The sequence below is a fragment of the Manis javanica genome, chromosome 3 (genome assembly GCF_040802235.1).
Source record: "Manis javanica isolate MJ-LG chromosome 3, MJ_LKY, whole genome shotgun sequence".
In the NCBI taxonomy this organism is placed as follows: domain Eukaryota; kingdom Metazoa; phylum Chordata; class Mammalia; order Pholidota; family Manidae; genus Manis; species Manis javanica.
Genome location: NC_133158.1, coordinates 194,254,011 through 194,271,854, shown reverse-complemented (window position 1 = coordinate 194,271,854; position 17,844 = coordinate 194,254,011). Strand labels below are relative to the sequence as shown.

General features: G+C 36.7%; 1 protein-coding gene across 11 annotated transcripts in view; it reads left to right on the top strand.

The window, feature by feature from the left end:
- TRIM2 (tripartite motif containing 2) overlaps positions 1-12,458 on the top strand; it is a 191,314-nt gene extending 178,856 nt beyond the window's left edge. For all 11 annotated transcript variants that reach the window (XM_036998842.2, XM_036998836.2, XM_017654530.3 and 8 more), the window contains 2 exons: positions 1,908-2,048; positions 8,027-12,458. In XM_036998842.2, the coding sequence (XP_036854737.2) occupies positions 1,908-2,048; positions 8,027-8,179 (294 nt within the window). In that variant the 3' untranslated portion in view covers positions 8,180-12,458. The remainder of the gene's footprint in view (positions 1-1,907; positions 2,049-8,026) is intronic.
- The last annotated feature ends 5,386 nt before the right edge of the window (positions 12,459-17,844 follow it).

Sequence of the window (17,844 nt, the reverse complement as noted above, 5' to 3'; positions counted from 1 at the left end):
GTCCCTGTGCAAAGAGTAAAACACAGTGGACAGGTGATGGGGCAGGATGAGGGCAGAGGATTCCATCATCGCTTACTTCTAAGGCTGCTTCCTGTCAGGTTGTCTCTCCAGAGTTGCTGTCATGGGGTAGAGCTTCATCCTCAGCCTTCCTGCTTCCTTGATAGCAAGAAGCTGCATATTCTCTCTCTTTGGAGGACTGGGAGGTGTCCTGGTAAAAGCGAGAAGACAGTGGGGATATTCAGTGGTGAAGGAGGAAAGAAACAGAGCAAAGAGGCAGTAGAGGCTGGGCTTTTGACTCTCCTGCCAGGGGGTCAGAACAGGCCTGTATGGTGAGCACAACTGTAAAGGAATAACAGGCTGTTTTCACACTTCCTACCCTTCATTTCACTTTATAGAGGAATCGTTCATTTAGCTATAGGGCAATCAACGAGAAGATAACCCATGTAGATCCTAGAGTACAAAGGCTACTCCCATTGATCTTTGAAACAAGAATGTTTTATGTGAAAGGAGATTAAAGGGTCAGGAAAGATTGTTAAAACATGACATCTTAATAAAAGCTGATTCTTGTCCCTGTCCTTCCCAAAGAATCAGAAAGGTAGCTTGCTTGCTTGGCAAGTATGTGGTTTAATTCAGAAAGTGGTCATAACTCTTTTTATCTTAAAGTAAGTCTAGCCCTTAGAGATGAGAAGTGCCTCACTTTCCCAATATATAACAGCTAAAAGAAAGAGAGTCATTTTAATCTTTCATGATCACAGAGATGGCCATAGGAGCATCTCTGTAAGGTCCTGAGATCATCCTGGCTAGATCCGCACTTAGCTCCCCGAGTTCCACATTTTAGGAACCCTTACTGTCATGGCACCTTGTATGTAATACTTTCTAATTTCTTAATGAGTATTTCTACACATGTAGGCTGCATGATAATAGAAACTTAAAATAATATCCTAGAGACAAATCACAACCACTAAGTGTCATCTGAATCAAGATAAAGTTTTCCTTGCTATAATTTATAATTAAAAACATTAAAAATTTAATTCTCTCAAAATCAGTAATTTGTATTGATACATACACAGTAACACTCTATTAATAAGAATATTAATTTCCCCCGGCAACCCATTGCTTGCCCATATCAGATATTAGAGAATTTGCCTAAGAGTTCTGTTTAGCTCCACACTTCTGTCAAGCTCCCTTCTCTCAATAGGCTGCATTCATCAAAGCCTTAGGGTCCATATACTTTGTTTTAATTAAGATATATTCTAAAAATATGTATAAAATATAAGTAATAAAGTACACATAATATAAAATATGTATAAAAGCCTTTTTCTTATTACTTACCCCCTGCCGCCACCACACACACACACACACACACACACACACACACAATTAATTTCCCCGAAGTGCAAAGTCCAGCCTACTCTTTCTCATTATGTTGACTTATTAAAATGGTAATAAATCCTGAGCATCTGGCCTAGCAATAAGCTCCTACATTCTGTTCCAACTTTGAATGATCATTCATCCTATTAGAAATACAATGCCTGTTCTTGAAATTTAGCTGCTTAAAGACAGAAAGAATAATATTGCTGAAAATTACAGCTCTGCTTACCCAATACTACCTTATTTTTGCATAAATTTCAAATTTATAATGAATGTATTTTTCACCTAAGTATTCAATATAATCAGACATAAGCTAAAAAAAAGAAGTGATTTAACACATAGTACATCAGATTTATACAGTAAATTGGGGAACCATAATGACATGGGGACCTAGTTTGTAGATTTTTTTTCTTTTTTTAGAATGTTTTAAATAATAGGCCTTGTTGTAAATAACCTGCTCAGATATTTTTTAAATCCATAATGTTGACTCAACTGTTTTCATTTAAAATAAGACAATTTAAAAATATTTCATACAGGTGTTTAATCAGGAAGGAGAATTCATGTTGAAGTTTGGCTCAAATGGAGAAGGAAATGGGCAATTTAATGCTCCCACTGGCGTAGCTGTGGATTCAAATGGAAACATTATTGTAGCAGATTGGGGAAACAGCAGGATTCAGGTAGATTCAAATGCTAATGTATTTGTTTCAAGTGATTGGTATTTGTTAAAAGTAAAGAACTGTCTGTCATACCAAACTAAAATGTCTTCCATTTTTCATGGGTTGGGACATAAGATCGTAGATAATCTCACCAGAAGTGCCGACCTAAGGAAGGTGGAATAGAAAACACATCAGCATATTACCAGAGTGAAAAATCTTTAAATTGGGTTTTTAACATGTCTTCACAGACTCCCAAAAGATTTGTGGACAGAATTCAAGAGGCTCATTGAACAAAAATACTATATTATTATTTTTACTAACATCTAACTAAAAATTATAATTTCCTTTAATTATGAATGTCAACAACCACAGTAGTTTTAGTAATTATAACTTTGTCACCAAGAGAAATCAGAGAAATTTTCATGTAACAGTTAAAGACATTTGTGGTCATCACTACTTCAAAATTACAGTCATTTTTAGAGCCATCACTATTTTTTGTTATTTAATAAGTTGGTTAAAAAAGCACACATATTGCTAGATCACAATTTTGTAATATTTTGATAACGTTATTTAGTATAGTTTTCCTTTATAATTGCTTGTATTTTGTTTTACGCATTTAAAAACAGTATTCTTCTAAGTGACCTGAGTCAAAGCAGAAGTCTTAAGGAAAGCTAAAAAATAGATTAGACTAAATGAAAATGCAAATGTAGCATATCAATGTTATAGGAATGCAGCTAAAATAATGCTGAGAGGGAAGTTTTTTTCCCAGCTTCTTTGAGATGTAATTGACATACACCATTGTGTAAGTTTATGTGTACAATGTGTTGATTTGATACACTTATATCTTGCAAAATGATTACCACCATAGTGTTAACTAACTTCTATCACATTAGATAATTGCCAGTTCTTTTTTGTGGTGAGAACATTTAGATCCATTCTCTTACCACTTTCAAGTATATCATACAGTATTATTAACTATAATCACCATATTGTGCATTAAATCCCCACCACTTACTTATCTTCTAACCAGAAGTTTGTACCCTTTGACTAACTTCTCCCTATTTCCTCCAACCCCGCAGTCTTGGTAACCCCAGGTCTCCCTGAGAGGGAAATTAATAGCACTTAAGGCTTAGATTAGAAAAAGGGAAGTCTCAAATCAATAATCTAAGCTCCTAGCACATGGAAAAAGAGGAGCAAAGTAGACTGAAAGCTAGAAGGAAGGAAATGGTGAGAATAGGATCAGAAACCACTGAAATTCAAGACAGAAGAACAATAGAGAAAGTCAATCAATGAAACAGTGCTCTTTTAAAAGATCAGTAAAATTGATAAACCTCTAGTATGACTGACAAAGAAAAAGAAAAAACACAAATACTAATATTACAGACCCTGCAGGCATTAAAAGGATAACAAGTAAATTCTACAAACAATTCTACATGCATAAATTTGACTGTTTAGATGAAATGAACCAATTCCTCAAAAAGTACAAACTCCACAACTCACCCAATATAAAATAATTTAAATAGCACTATAATACTAAGGAAATTTCATAATCTTAAAATTCCTCAAAGAGAAATCTCCAGACTAGGATGGTTTCACTGGAGGATTTTACCAAATTGTGAAGAAGAATTAGCACCTATAGAGTCTCTTCCAGAAAATAGAAGACAAGGGAACAATTAATAATTTACTTTCCAATTCTGATGTTCTGATACCAAAACTAGAATAACACTGTACAAAAAAGAAAACTATAGACCGTATTCCTCATGAATACAGATGTGAAAATCCTTAGCAAAACAGTAGCAAATAACACTGAGCAAAATGTAAAAATCCCTGCATGGCCAAGTGGGGCTTATTCTAGAGATGCAAGGCTGATTCAGTATTCAAAAATCCATGTGATCCACTGTATCAAAGACTAAAGAATAAAAATAATATGATAATATCTACATCATTTGATGCAGAAAAAGTATTTGACAAAATTTAATACCCATTCATGATTTTTTTTTAAATCTCAGAAAACTAGGAATATATAGAAACCTCAGTTTGGTAAAGAACATCTACAAAAACCTACAGCTGACACCATACTTAATGGTGAATGAATGAAGGCTTTTCCTCTAAGATCAGGAATAAGACAAGGATATCCACTCTCACCATTCTTATTCAACATAGTACTGGGAGTGCTAACAGCACAATAAGGAAAAAAAGAAATTAAGATGCTTAAAAATTAGAAAGGAAGAAATAAAACCTCTCCCTATTTGCAGATACCATGATTGTTTACACAGAATGTCTCAAAGAATCTACAAAACAGTTCTTCAAACTAATAAGTGAATTCAGCAACATCACAGGATACAAGATCAACATACAAAATCATATTGTATTTCCATAAGTAGCAACAAACATGTAGAAATCAACATTAAAAATATATGCCCTTTACAATTTCTGAAAAAAATGAAATATTTTGATATAATAACCAAGCTTATCTAGTAGTTATATGATGAAAACTATGAAATGATAACAAAAGAAATAAAAGCTCTAAAGAAATGGAAAGATACTGTGTTGACGGGTGTAAGACTCAGTAAATTCCCAGACGACATACAAGTTTAACAGAAAAATCTCAGCAGGGAATTTTGTAGATGCAGACAAGATTATTTTAGAATTTATATGGAAAGGAAAAGAGACCGGAATAGCTAAAGTAATGTTAACAAAGACTGAAGTGAGAGGAATCACTCTACCTGATTTCATGACTTATTACACAACTATTACACAGCCACAGTAATTAAGACTGTGTGATATCAGTGGGGGGATAAGCACATAGATCAGCGGAACAGAATAGCGAATCCAGAAATAGACCCACACATGTAGAGCCAACCAATTTTTGACAAAGGTACAAAGGCAATTCAATGAAGGAATGACAGCCTTTTCAACAAACAAATGGTGCTGGAGCAATTAAGATTCCCCAAAGAGAAGAGAAAATGAGCTTCACCTTATACAAAAAACTAACTCAAAATAGATCATAGATTTAAATGGAAAATGTAAAGCCACAAAACTTAGAAGATTATATTTTAGAAGGTAAACTTGTAGAAGGTTTTAAGGGAACATCTTTGGGAACTAGGGCTTGGTGAAGAATTTTTAGACATGATACCAAAAGTATGATCCATAAAAGAAAAAAAAAATCACTTAATTGGACTTCATCAAAATTAAAAACTTTTGCTCTTTGAAAGACTCATTAAGGGGTTAAAAAGATAAGCAACAAACTAGGAGAAGATATCTATAAACCATGTATCTTTTATTTTTTAGATTTTCTAAATTAAAGTATCATTGATACACAATCTTATGAAGGTTTCACATGAACAACATTGTGGTTTAAACATTCACCCATATTATCAAGTCCCCCAGATCCCTGACTCCATTGTGATCACTGTCTATCAATGTAGTAAGATACTGTAGAGTCATTACTTGTCATCTCTGTGCTGTACTGCCTTCCCTATGACCTACCTATATTGTGATTGTGAATTATAGTGCCCCTTAATGCCCTAATCCCTCCCTTCCCACCCTCCCCAACCCCTTCTCTTTGGTAACTGCTAGTCGCTTCTTGGAGTCTGTGAGTCAGCTGCTGTTTTGTTCCTTTAGTTTTGCTTTGTTTTAATACTCCACAAATGAATGAAGTCATTTATAAATCACATATCTTACAGATAACTTAGACTTAGAATATATGTAGATTCTCAGAATCCAAAAGTAAAAGAACAAATAACCCAATTAGAAAATGGGCAAAAGACATGAGGAGAAATTTCACTGAAGAGAATATATATACATGAAAAGATGTTCTGTATCATTAGACATTAAGAAAGTACCAAGTAAGATCATGATGAGATACTACTACACTTATTACAATAGCTAAAATTAAAAATATTGATTATGCCAAATGCTGATAAACATACAGAGACACTAAATCTTACACATTGCTATTGGGAATGTAAAATGACAAGCAGCCTTGAAAATAGTTTGACAATTCTTTAAAAATTAAACATACCATACAACCCAGCATTTACATTCCTGGGCATTTATCCCAGAGAAATGAGAACTTACATCCACACAAAATTGTGCATGTTGTTGTTCATAGAAACTTTATTTGTAATTGCCAAAACCTGAAAATAACCAAGATGTCCTTTGATAGGTCAATTGCTAGACAAGCTGCTATATCCATACAATGGAATACCACTCAGCAATAAAAAGGAACAGACTAATGATACACTCAGTAACTCAGATGCATCTCAAGGGCATCAAGCTGAGTAAAAAACCACTTTCAAAAGATCCCATACTATATGTTTCCATTCACGTAACATTCTCAAAATAACACAATTATAGAGAAGGAAAACAGGTTAGTGGTTGGCAAGAGTTAGAGCTGGCGGGGAAAGGACAGTTGGTGTGACAATAAAGAGTGTGAGGGAGATCTTTGGTTGATGGGATAGTCATGTATATTGACTGTGGTCATGGTTACATGAGTCTGCCTTTGAGATACAATGCATGTATACACATACACACACATCCTAATGTCCGTTTGCTAGATCATATACTGTACTGCATTACAGAGGATGTAACCATTGCAGGGGAACTGGGTGAAGGGTACACAGGATCTCTCTACTATCTTCACAACTTCCTATACATTTGTAATTATTTTAAAGTTAAGTAAAACAAATTTAAATTAATAATAATAAGGAATTTAAATATGTTTTCATGGTTTAGGAATAATGGTATCATGAATGGCATTGGTATTTTGGGTATAAAAATAATAAAACTGGTCACATTCTGGAAACATTAAAGCACTATTTTGAGATGGGGTCTATAGTCTTTGGCAGTAGTACCAAAGGGGTCTATGATACAAAAGAAACTTCATTTTTTTCTAAATTAAGAACAGAACTTTAAATCCTCAAAATGAAGAAAGACTATTCATTTCCCCCATTTCTCTGTGTAGACACCTGCATGGATCTAAATGCATTTAAAGGCAGGTCTATTCATCCTTGCCAGTGTGGCCCTATGCTGTGCCCCTGAGAACACAGAATGCATGGTTAAATCTAGTAGCATTCAGATGCCTCTGAAGACAGCAATGGCCAGCAGTTTGATCTGATAAAGGTATCTACTCAGAAAAAGGACTGACACTATAAATGTAACACTAAATGCTTTCATTTCTCCAGTATAATTATCTTGCTTAACCATCCCAGTGGGCATCTACATTTGAAAAAGGTGTTCTATATCTGATGGGAAGCCAGAAGCCAGACAGGGAATAAAGTCCACAAAGCAGTTCTGTATAGAACACAGATGCTAACCTGTTTGTATTGTATCACTAATAGCACCTGCCTATTTACACTGCCTTTTAAAACAGCAATGAGCCAAAAAGAATGATCAAAATAAACCAGCCTGGGCCTTGTGAAGGAGAAGTTTTCCTTTTATTTCATGATAGCAGAAGCTTACAGACCTAAAGAAGACTACTTCGTTTCCAAATGTACATGTTGAACCATTGACTTCATAGGACTCGCTCTTTTGTGAAAAGAAAGAAGAAGATCTCTGATCTCTATTGTCTCATTACCTGTTATGACTCAGGTCCATTCTTGTGTGGTCTAGTTGCTGATATTTCTGTCTAATGACTGGAAATAAAAAAGAGATGTTAGGCTGGGAAAGGAAAAAGATAAGGCTTAGAGTAGAAAATAAGGGTCATTCATTGCTAAGTGCCATTCAGGGCCATTCTCCTCAAATGTGACCGACCACCGTAAGAACAGAAGTGAGATCTGGTGACCAATGGCACATTGTCAGTGACTGAGGCATAGAAAGTGAGGAGAAAATGCAAGGTGAGTGGAGGGAGGGATGTGTGTCTGACAGTGACCTAGGCAAACCTAGAAGTTGTTGCACACATGCTTTCCTATTAAAAACATTGGCATCAAGGATTTTCTAACTCCTACTTCATCATATGACTATAACTTTTCCTGTAACACTGACTGTATCTTTTACAGGTTTTTGATGGCAGTGGATCATTTTTGTCCTATATTAACACATCTGCTGACCCACTGTATGGCCCCCAAGGCCTGGCCCTCACTTCAGATGGCCATGTTGTGGTTGCAGACTCTGGAAACCACTGTTTCAAGGTCTACCGGTACTTACAGTGATGGTGGGCAGCTGGATACTCCCTTGCAAAGGTCTTGCACTATAAACTGGAATGGATTTCTCAACGCGGGACCACATTATACTAACTTTTCACGCTAGGAGGAATCATTGGTGAACTTTCCAAGGTTATTTCTGAATGTAACAATTTCCTTAAAAAGTGAATCTCTGATTGGTAATTTGCCTTTAGGATTAAAAAAGAAGTCTCTTCTACTGACTATGAAAACTGCAAAGTTTTTCACCTGTGAACTATGGCTTATAGGACAGGGATTTATGTAGTTAAACTAATTTTGCAAATCAAACAAGCATTAAAAACAACTAGAATATTTCAAGGTATTTGTGAATCCTGTGAATGGTTGCTTTTGCACAGAGCTTCCAAAAACAAAACAACACAAAGCAAAACCTGTTGTAGTTACATACTTTATTTAACCTCAGTCACAAGACCGGGGATCTTCTAACCTCACTTTTACAGTAGGTATTACTCTTGTGACATTTTTTGGTTATCAATAACTACATTTAAATTACTTTAGTTAAAAATAAGTTTTACAAAGTCCTCCCAGCCGTGATTAGCAGGCCTCTGGAGTTTAGCACTTGAAAATCAATGCAAATGTCCCATCCTTCCTGGGTTAGATCAGAGATCCTTTTTGTGACTTCTCACCTTCTCCCTCCTGTTCCCCTTGTATCAAAAAAACAAAGTACCTTTTCAGGGAAACCTGAAATTCCTAATGCTTTGAAAAAACATATACAATAGTGATGCCACCTTTTGGTAAACAAAGAACCCCCTTAACTCCAGATTAATGCACTGGAATGTAATCAAGAAATGTTAGTCACATTTTATGTGCCATGTTCTCACATGTGTCTCCCCCCTTCCGCTTCATGAGAGCAAAAGCTTTACCTCCTGCAGAATATCAGCACATGTTGTAGGGCACCAGTATCCTAGGACAGAGAGCCATAGCAGCCCTTTGGAGGACTGATGGTGTCGACCAAAGGCATGTGATTAATTAATGGTTTCCCCTTAGAAAGCAAGTGTTACCAAAGTTGTGTTATCTCGAAAGCATTACAGGTAAGGGCATGTTATGGTTATTTATCATTGTCTAATGACTAGTAGAGGTATTAAAGGACTATGTATACATGATTAGGGTAAGGTAGAATGTATCTCATATATATACATATACATATTGCTGATTCTTTGGTGTATTGAAATAGACAGCACTCTGAAAGCCTGAAGCATTGCCCAGCCTTCAGCATGTTCCTTTACTGCACAGTTTTAAAGCCGTCCCAGTAGAGCAATCCCTAACGCAGATTTAATTTTTGCCATTTTCCAGGAATGATGGTATCAGTTGACTTTTAGTCAGAATATGGCCTTCTGTGCTTCCAAAAACAAAACACAAAAACAGGTCAACGGTAAAAGTTGAACTTGAGTATGCATTTAATTTAAACTGAGTATACATACATTTTGAGAAATGTTCAGAATAATTTAGTCAATCATTAACTCTGTCACTGATACCATAAGATGACATGTGGTGTCTTCCCCGTGTTTAATTTTCTACTCAGTTCTACCAAATAGGATGCCATGTTGGACATTTTCAATAATGACTTTGGGATCTTTTTCACTGAAAGCACCTTAGAACTATAAGAAAACATTTCCCACATGTATAATTACATGAATGTGATGTTTATTGCTTATTAATTTATGATCCAGTCATTCTCTTAAATGGGACTGTTTTAAATTTAGAAGGGAAATCTAGCTATGTCCAACTGTCTATCAAATTTATTATGCCCAAATCACCCTCTGAAAAAAACTTTTCAGGAAGATTTGCATTTAGGTGTAGTTTTTTTTAGTAAGGTGTTTCAAAATATTTGAGACTGTGCTAAAGTTACAGAATTCAGTAACATTTTAAAAATGTTAAACTAAAACACTGTTTCCTAATGGCAGTGAAATAAGTCTTTGAATTTAAACATTCATTTTTAACGAGTGCCTACTAGGTGCCAGGAGCTATTCTAGGCACTGGTGACAGAGTGATGGATAAAACAGACAAAAATATCTTCCCCCTTGGAGTTTACACTCTAGGAATGGAATTTCATTTTGCCATTGACTAACGTTCTGCATGAAAGATTAACTAGACTCTTTAAAGCTCTTAGACTGTTGAAAAGAAATTTTTTTTAATTGGTCAAATTGATTTTAGTTTATTTTCACAAGTAACAGTGAATTCCAATTTAGATTCTGTCACAGGCTATTGATCTTACAGCTAGTTTACTTAAAGGGTTTTTTTGCATAACACTTAAATTATACTTGTGAATTTAAAAATTAACCAGCCATCATACCATGTCAGGCTTGATGGCTTTTCCAAAAGAGCTAATTATTCAACATGTTAATCCTGGCAAACTGAAATGAAAGAATCGGTACTTTGATTCAGACCTGTTCCACTATCCGTTACTAAAACACATGCTGTGGACACTCCAGGAAACACTATATTCTGCATCACCCCCCCCTGAAAAATATAATCATATATGTTAAAGTATGGAAAACACTCCACTTTTGATACATATGTGCATTTACTGTATTTCTTGGTAAGCATATTTTAGGGGGAAAAGTGCTGTTGATAAGATATGACTAGACAAGAAAATGAAATTTTGTCACATTCTATGGAATACGGTGTCTGGTAAACTGAGAAGGATATTAAAATAAGTGACTATTTTCTGGGCTATCATTGTTTGATTTCTCTTTGTCAAGTGTACGGAACCTGTCATACATTCATGATAAGTAGCACTGAAAAATTACCCATTCAAATTTCCCTGGGGCACTTATGGCAAAATATTGCCAGTTAGAATGTAAAGGTCAGAGACATTGTATTCCCTCCCAATACAGACTTCCCCTGCTGGACACGGGGAGGTAGGGAGTCACTTGACCATCCAGAAACACATGAATAAAAAGCATTTATGACCATTCACCTTTTTTTTTTAATAGTACTTAGTATCTGGATCAAACTTTAGTCTCCAGTAGCTAAACCAGTCCCCAAGTTTTCTTTTTTAATGTACTCTTTGACTAGATTTGAGGCAAATAAATACTACAGGTCCATGCAACTAGAATACAGTTGCTTCTAGTATAAATATACAGGGTATGTCCTAACACAGTTAACTGGGATAGCAGTACATAAGCAAGTGTTTATGGATCCTTAACATTAAAGGGGTCACATAAATGCTGTGGTAATGTCTACTGAGTGAATTGGAGGAAATAGCAACTACACATCAGGTAATCTGCAGATTACTTCAAATGGGAAAAACCTTTTTTTGTACATTTGGACTCTATATAGTGTCCTCCCTCCCTACTCACCAGCTTCTGAAAAGGGAGGGGTATTTTGAACTTAATGATTTAAAAAGAAAGACATTTCCAGGCAGGCTAAAATTGAGGTATTTGCTGCAAACATCGTCTAATTTTGCTTGAAACTGAAAAGTCACAATACCGTTGCATTCTATAAGTGTTGCAGGGTTTTAAACTTTACAATTATTTTAATATTTTTGATAACTAGGAATCTAGTATTGCCATAAGGAAACTAAGTGCCCATTAAAGATTTGTTTGGTATAAATAAATAATTATTTGTTTTGTTTTAAATGACAGTAAGCTACAAATCATGATGTTAATCTTAAGCTTTCTGAAGATGAACTGTGTGGCAGTGATTGTGTTGTCTGTGGAGAATGTATGGAAGCTATTAATATTCTGAAATAGATTAATAAATTGGCTATGTTGTTTCAATGAATGTACAGCACTTCCATTAACTTCAAAAGCAACACAGCCTTAAAGTCAGTGCTTCTGCTTTATGACATGGAATGTTCTGTCATCAACAGAGTGTATTCTTGTAATGGAATTATTTATATCATTCTCAATTCTGTAGCCTTTCAATCCTATGTATGAGTATGAAGATGTTTTGCTTCCTTCTTATTTCTCTTTAAATTTTGTACATTCCATCTTTATAGGTCTGTTTCATATGTTTGTGTATAGAACACTAAGTCTTGTGCTCTCTGACATTGATACTGATATATTCTCATCGTTTGTTCTTTTATGAATCAAAATGCTGACTGCCTATTTAAAGAATGAACGCTGTGCATCAAAGTGTTTGTACGTTCGTAGCTACATACATAACCACAGTATTTTGGATGCTTTAGTCTACAAAAAACTTTCAATTAATTCTGTCTTGAAACATAGGAGAAACAAGATTGATTCACGTGTATATCTTTACCATGCACAAAATCTCAAATCATTAAAATAAACTTGTTTTCTCTGTTTCCAGGGTGAATTTTTTTTGTTTAATATATTGTTCTATGTTTTAGTAAAGGGAAATGAAGGAATGTTGCAGGAGGATGGCAATACCTCAACCAAACTGTTTATACTAGTAAGGAAAAACAGTAAAATTTTTGTTGTTTGTGATGCTAATAATCTGTTAGCATTCAAATGTATCTTAAACAGCAATTTGGAAAATCATGACATGTATGTACCACATATACATTTAGAAAGTCAAAATCACCATCCTTATAATCCTTAAAGATTCGCAAGATAGACGCTCTGGCAGTCATGACAGTCACGACTATCTCTAAGAGGTGAAGGATTACACAGAGACCTCACTGTAAATAGTCTTTAGGGTTGAGAATTTAATTAAAATGAAATTCATTGTAATAAAAATTTCTATATTACAGCAAGGTTTTGGCCACACATTTTAAGCAGTACTCAAACCATCTAAAGTCCTCTGAAGGGTTCCACTGTTCAGGAACCTAATAGTAAATGTACAAGTTGTAGGGTATCACTGTCATATCCTTTCAAAGAAGTTAGTTTCCATGGTTTTCCTTAAATTGAGTAAACATTTCTTAAGTGTTACTCTCTATTCATGTCAAAGCTGTCATTTAATGCTGCTTACTGACACACCAGTATCTTCCCCAGAAGAGTTGACAATAGGTAAGCTCTCAGTCTTAAGTGGTGCATAGGTTTGATGCTTGTACTTTTGTTCTTCTATGAAGGACTTGTGTCTTTCTTCCTTGTCGTAAACAAGTCATTGTCTTATACATATGCATTCAACATTTTTTCCTGATGTATTTATAAGCTTTTTCATTTTTCATTGTCCTCGATCAATATCTTACTGTGATGGAATGAACACTGCAATTTATCTTTTGAGTATCCTTTGTGAACAATGTTGGGACACACAAAAAATTGTTTTTTCAAGGGTTAAAAAAATCTATCATGGATTGCAAATCTGAAAGAGATACATGAGTTAGTCTTGGAAGAAGATGGAAAACAGCAGAAATGAGAAAATGACCAAATATGACTCTGCTAACTAATAACTGCCTGATAGTGTCATTGAATCCTACTTCTATTCTGCACTTATTTCTTTTCTTTTATCCAAGAGTCACCATTGCCATAGTGAGCTCTTTGGAGGTGCTCAGAATCAGAGGGAGGGCATTCCTGAGCCCTGTATTTCAGCACATCTCTGATGGCCCTTCAGAAGCTCAGTTCACGTGCAGCCAGATGCATTCCTTTCCAGAGCAGACCAGGGACTCGGTTAGAGCTGCAGTTTGTTATTGCTTAGATTTTTTTAATTGGCTATTTATTGCCATACTCCCTTAGGCATTGGGATACTTGCTAGGTAAGTGCAGGCTCCACATGCCTAACCCAAATGGAAAGATTAAAGGAGCATCAGTAACTATGATACAGAGCAAGTTAAGAGCCATAAGAGAAATGTTAATAAAGCACAATGGAAATTCCAAGTTATCACATGACTGAGGGGGAAAATCCTGTGATGATTATAAATGCAGTTCCTTTCATTCTCAGATGTGCCCCAACTTGGATGATAAATTATATACTCCCTCTACACCAGTGTTTTTCAATGTTTTTTTCCATTATCCTCATAAGGAGTGGTTTTAGACATTTTTTCCCCTAATCTCCCACCTCCACTCCCATGAAATTTTAATACCAGACATATACCATATATTGCTTATGTACTGTAACCTTCACCATCTGAGATTTCTCTATCCCCCATGGGCCAGTTTGGGTATTGCCTCCATTGAGACTGATGCTCTGCACAAATGACATAATAGAATTGTCATTTCTAACTCAGGAGATGTGGTATGACCGAGAGCTTGATAATGTTGACTATTTCTTCCTTGAAATTTTCTCCTTTTGGTTTCTCATTCTTCTTTTCGTACCTTTTAGACTTCTCCCTCTGTCTCTTTCAAATGACTTTGCTTTCTTTTCCTACTTCCTTAATAACAAAGCTTCTTTTATAGGTCATGCTTTTCAGAATTTCAAGGAAAGTCCATGAGGTCATCTTCAGTTTGGGGTGCATTTCCTGAGAATGCAAGGGACCTAGAGGCGGTAGACTGCATCTCTTCTCCTCGGTGGTAGTCATTCTGAGATTTGGTATTCCAAGACAGGGACGCACACCAGGAAATACAGAGAACTGTAACAACAGTCCAGTGAGCCAATGACCAACCCTCTCTATGTCCACTTAACACTCATCTTTCCAAAAAGAAAACCTAACTGGGTCAATTTGTCATTGTCCAAGGCCACCTTGGACACCTCAGAGGCAAGTGTGTCCTGCCTTATATTCTTCTTGTATATGCTGCCTTTGGCTTGAGCTCCTAGCTGTGGTTTAGACAGCCCAGCTGGCAGAGAGTTCATGGCAGAGAGGATATGGCAAGAACTACACTCTCTGCAGAAAGAATTCTAGGGTTTAGAGATGCAGAAAGAGGCCAAGGGCCCAAAAGTCACCTAGAGCTTCATAACATCCTCTCCAGGGAAGTTCTGTCCTCAGGTCTCGTCTCCCCTGTTTCTCTCCTTCCACAACCTCTTCCATTCTCTTGGTCAAAGAAAGAGGTTTGTAAAGGTTTTAAATGTCCAAACTGGGAAGTGCACACTTGTTTAGTGGTTTTCCTCTTTTCCTGTCTCACCCTCATTACTTCCTCACTCCCAGATAAATTACCAGCACATCTTTGTCATGTTTTTCAAGGAATGCAAATTAAGACAGATGGGGGATTCTGGGTTCCAGGTCTTTGGTCTAGAAGGGGAGGTTATGAATAATAGGTGGGCATGTCCCTGTGGCTCTGCTTATGGGGAGGGACGTGGCTGGAGTAGGGACAACATAGCCCTCTGCAGAGCAGGGGCTAGGGCAAGTGCTGGTCGCCCAGATGGAAGGCCAACACTGACTAGAATATAAGCTCCTTAAGGATATGTGGCCTGTCTGGTTTATCTTCACACACTTCACAGGCAGCAGATAAAGTAAAAAGAAATAAATTAATGTATGTGTAAAGATTTTGTAAGGCACAGATTTGTTCAAGAAACAAATGCTATTTGGGTACTGTAACAAATGCTAGATGGGGGACACAGGATCCAAATGCGTGAATACTTTTCAGATGCCACTGATATTTATTTGCTTTCATACTTAAAAACTTATAACATCTGCTAATGCCCTGATATGGCAAGACTTGGAGCATCCCCAGACATCTGATAAAAGATGAACTGAGGCAGATGAGAAATTTTGAGTTTGAGCAAAAAGTCAATTTCAACTGGGCGGCGCGAAACTGGAAGTGGTTAGCACTTTGCCATTAGAAGCCAGGGGGGAAGACTTAGATAAAATAAAGGGCAGAAGCAAATAAAGGAAATTATTTGCTCAGCTGTAACTTAAAGCCTAGTTGGCTGTTTGTGATTAGTTTTCCCTAATCATTTAGGGAAATCTTGACTTTATAACCTTGAGATATTAACAGGCTTATATGTAGGCCTAGGCAGTATTAGAACCACATCAGCCTAGTGGCCTCCTTGCTTAGTTAATTTAACATATCTGAATCGCATATATATAATTTCAGAATTCTGTTGGTGAAAATGGTAAATGGGAAAGCACAACTCAATGCAAATAATTAAGGTTTTAGAAAAGTGAAATATCCTTTGGTTTTTCAGCTGAAAACCATATCTAGTTATCCCCAAATCAACGACAAGATGGTGTTCTTAAATACCTGGTATACTTATTTATTACACATTTATTGAGTGCTTGTTTACCATGTGTCTGGCACTGTGCTAGGCCCTGTAATACTGAAATGGTTGGCTTAGTCTCTGTCACAGAAAGGATACTGTAGGAAAGCTGACCAAATAAACAACTACAAAATGAATGTGGGGTGCTATGATAGAACTGTACAGATGCTATAGTATATCATAAAAGGGACCTTATCTGCCTGCAGGGTGGAGTGGGAAGGAAGAGAGAAAAAGGTTCCTGACATCTGTATCCAGCCTGTCCAAAGGATGGATTAAGAGTGAGCCAGGTGAAGAAAGGCTGTTTCAGGTGGAGTGCAAGAGGTAGGGCAGGCTGAGAGCCAATTAAGGCAAGGCTTCCCACAAATGCCGCCTTTATGATATTTGTCAAATCTATATATCTCCAATATATTACTTAATATTTTTCTTAAATATCACTGTGGGTGAAATTGTGATATTTCCAGAATCTCTCACCTGGCTTTAATACATCTGCATATCAATAGGTGTTTCCAAGGGGTGGAGAGAGTAGTTCATCTACATGTCAGTAGGTGATTACAAGGGCCTGCAAGGGTGTATCTGGACGGGAGAGAGGTTGGGTGGAGCTCTCTTCTGCTGCAGCCGGGTCAAGAGAGAGACGGGATGACTGCTTGTAAGAAATAAACGGGTTTCTTAAACTTTATTTCTCCCTTTGACTGATTCGGCTTCAAAGGTATTTTTGCCCTGGGATTTTTTCCAGCTGGAGATACACTCACTTTTTTACTGATGTACATACTTAAGCTGGATCTTGAGCAATGCATGAGAAATCTAGAGAATAATGTGCTAATTATATTTTTTCTAGTACATAAAATTTATTAAATGGCTACCCATTTACTACTTTAAAATCATCTCGTGTACCATCCATCTTACTGTAATGCACTGTAGGAATAACTAAATTAATGTAAGTCCAAGCAATTCCGTATCTCCCTTTCCCTTCTGTAAGAAGCCAGAGGAGATAGAAATTCCTATTTTAGATGTAACTGTTTTTACAAAAGTTTGTTCTACAAAAACAGAAAAACCTTTGTTTTTAGAAAAATTATATTTGAAAGTAGTTCAAAATAACGTACAATAGTTTTCACACTCATTGAAAAGACTGCGTTAATTTTGTGGCACTTTCAGGGGGAAGGGACCCGGGCTTCAAATCGGAATCCTCATCTTGTCTGGTCATGAAGTAACGTTATGTTCAACCATTTAACTTGAAATTCATTTCCTTGTTTATTTTAAAAAACAAAAACGAAGGGAAAAGCAAACACAGACACAAAAGTAGTTTTTAAAGCTAGAAAAGCAGTGGACAGCAGTTGGAGGGAAGATGAGGTGTAAAATTAGAAGGGAGAAAAGGCCGCCCCAAACCGGGCAAACCCGGGTGGACGGACGCAGCGGTTCCTTCCCCGAAAGGCAAGCCGCCTCTATTTTCTAAGGTAAACGTAGGCCGAGCCTCCGCCGCGTGGGGAGCAGGCGCACTAAAGCGGGGGCCCAAAACTCCTTAAAAAAACAGTCTCGGTCAACACCCAGTCGAGGAGAGGCGGGAGCAGCGGGGACGCCCGTCTCGCCGGAACCTCGAGTCTGCGCGGCCGCTCCCTCCCCGCAGCCGCCAGGGGGCGCCGCGCGCCGCAGGGACCACAGCGG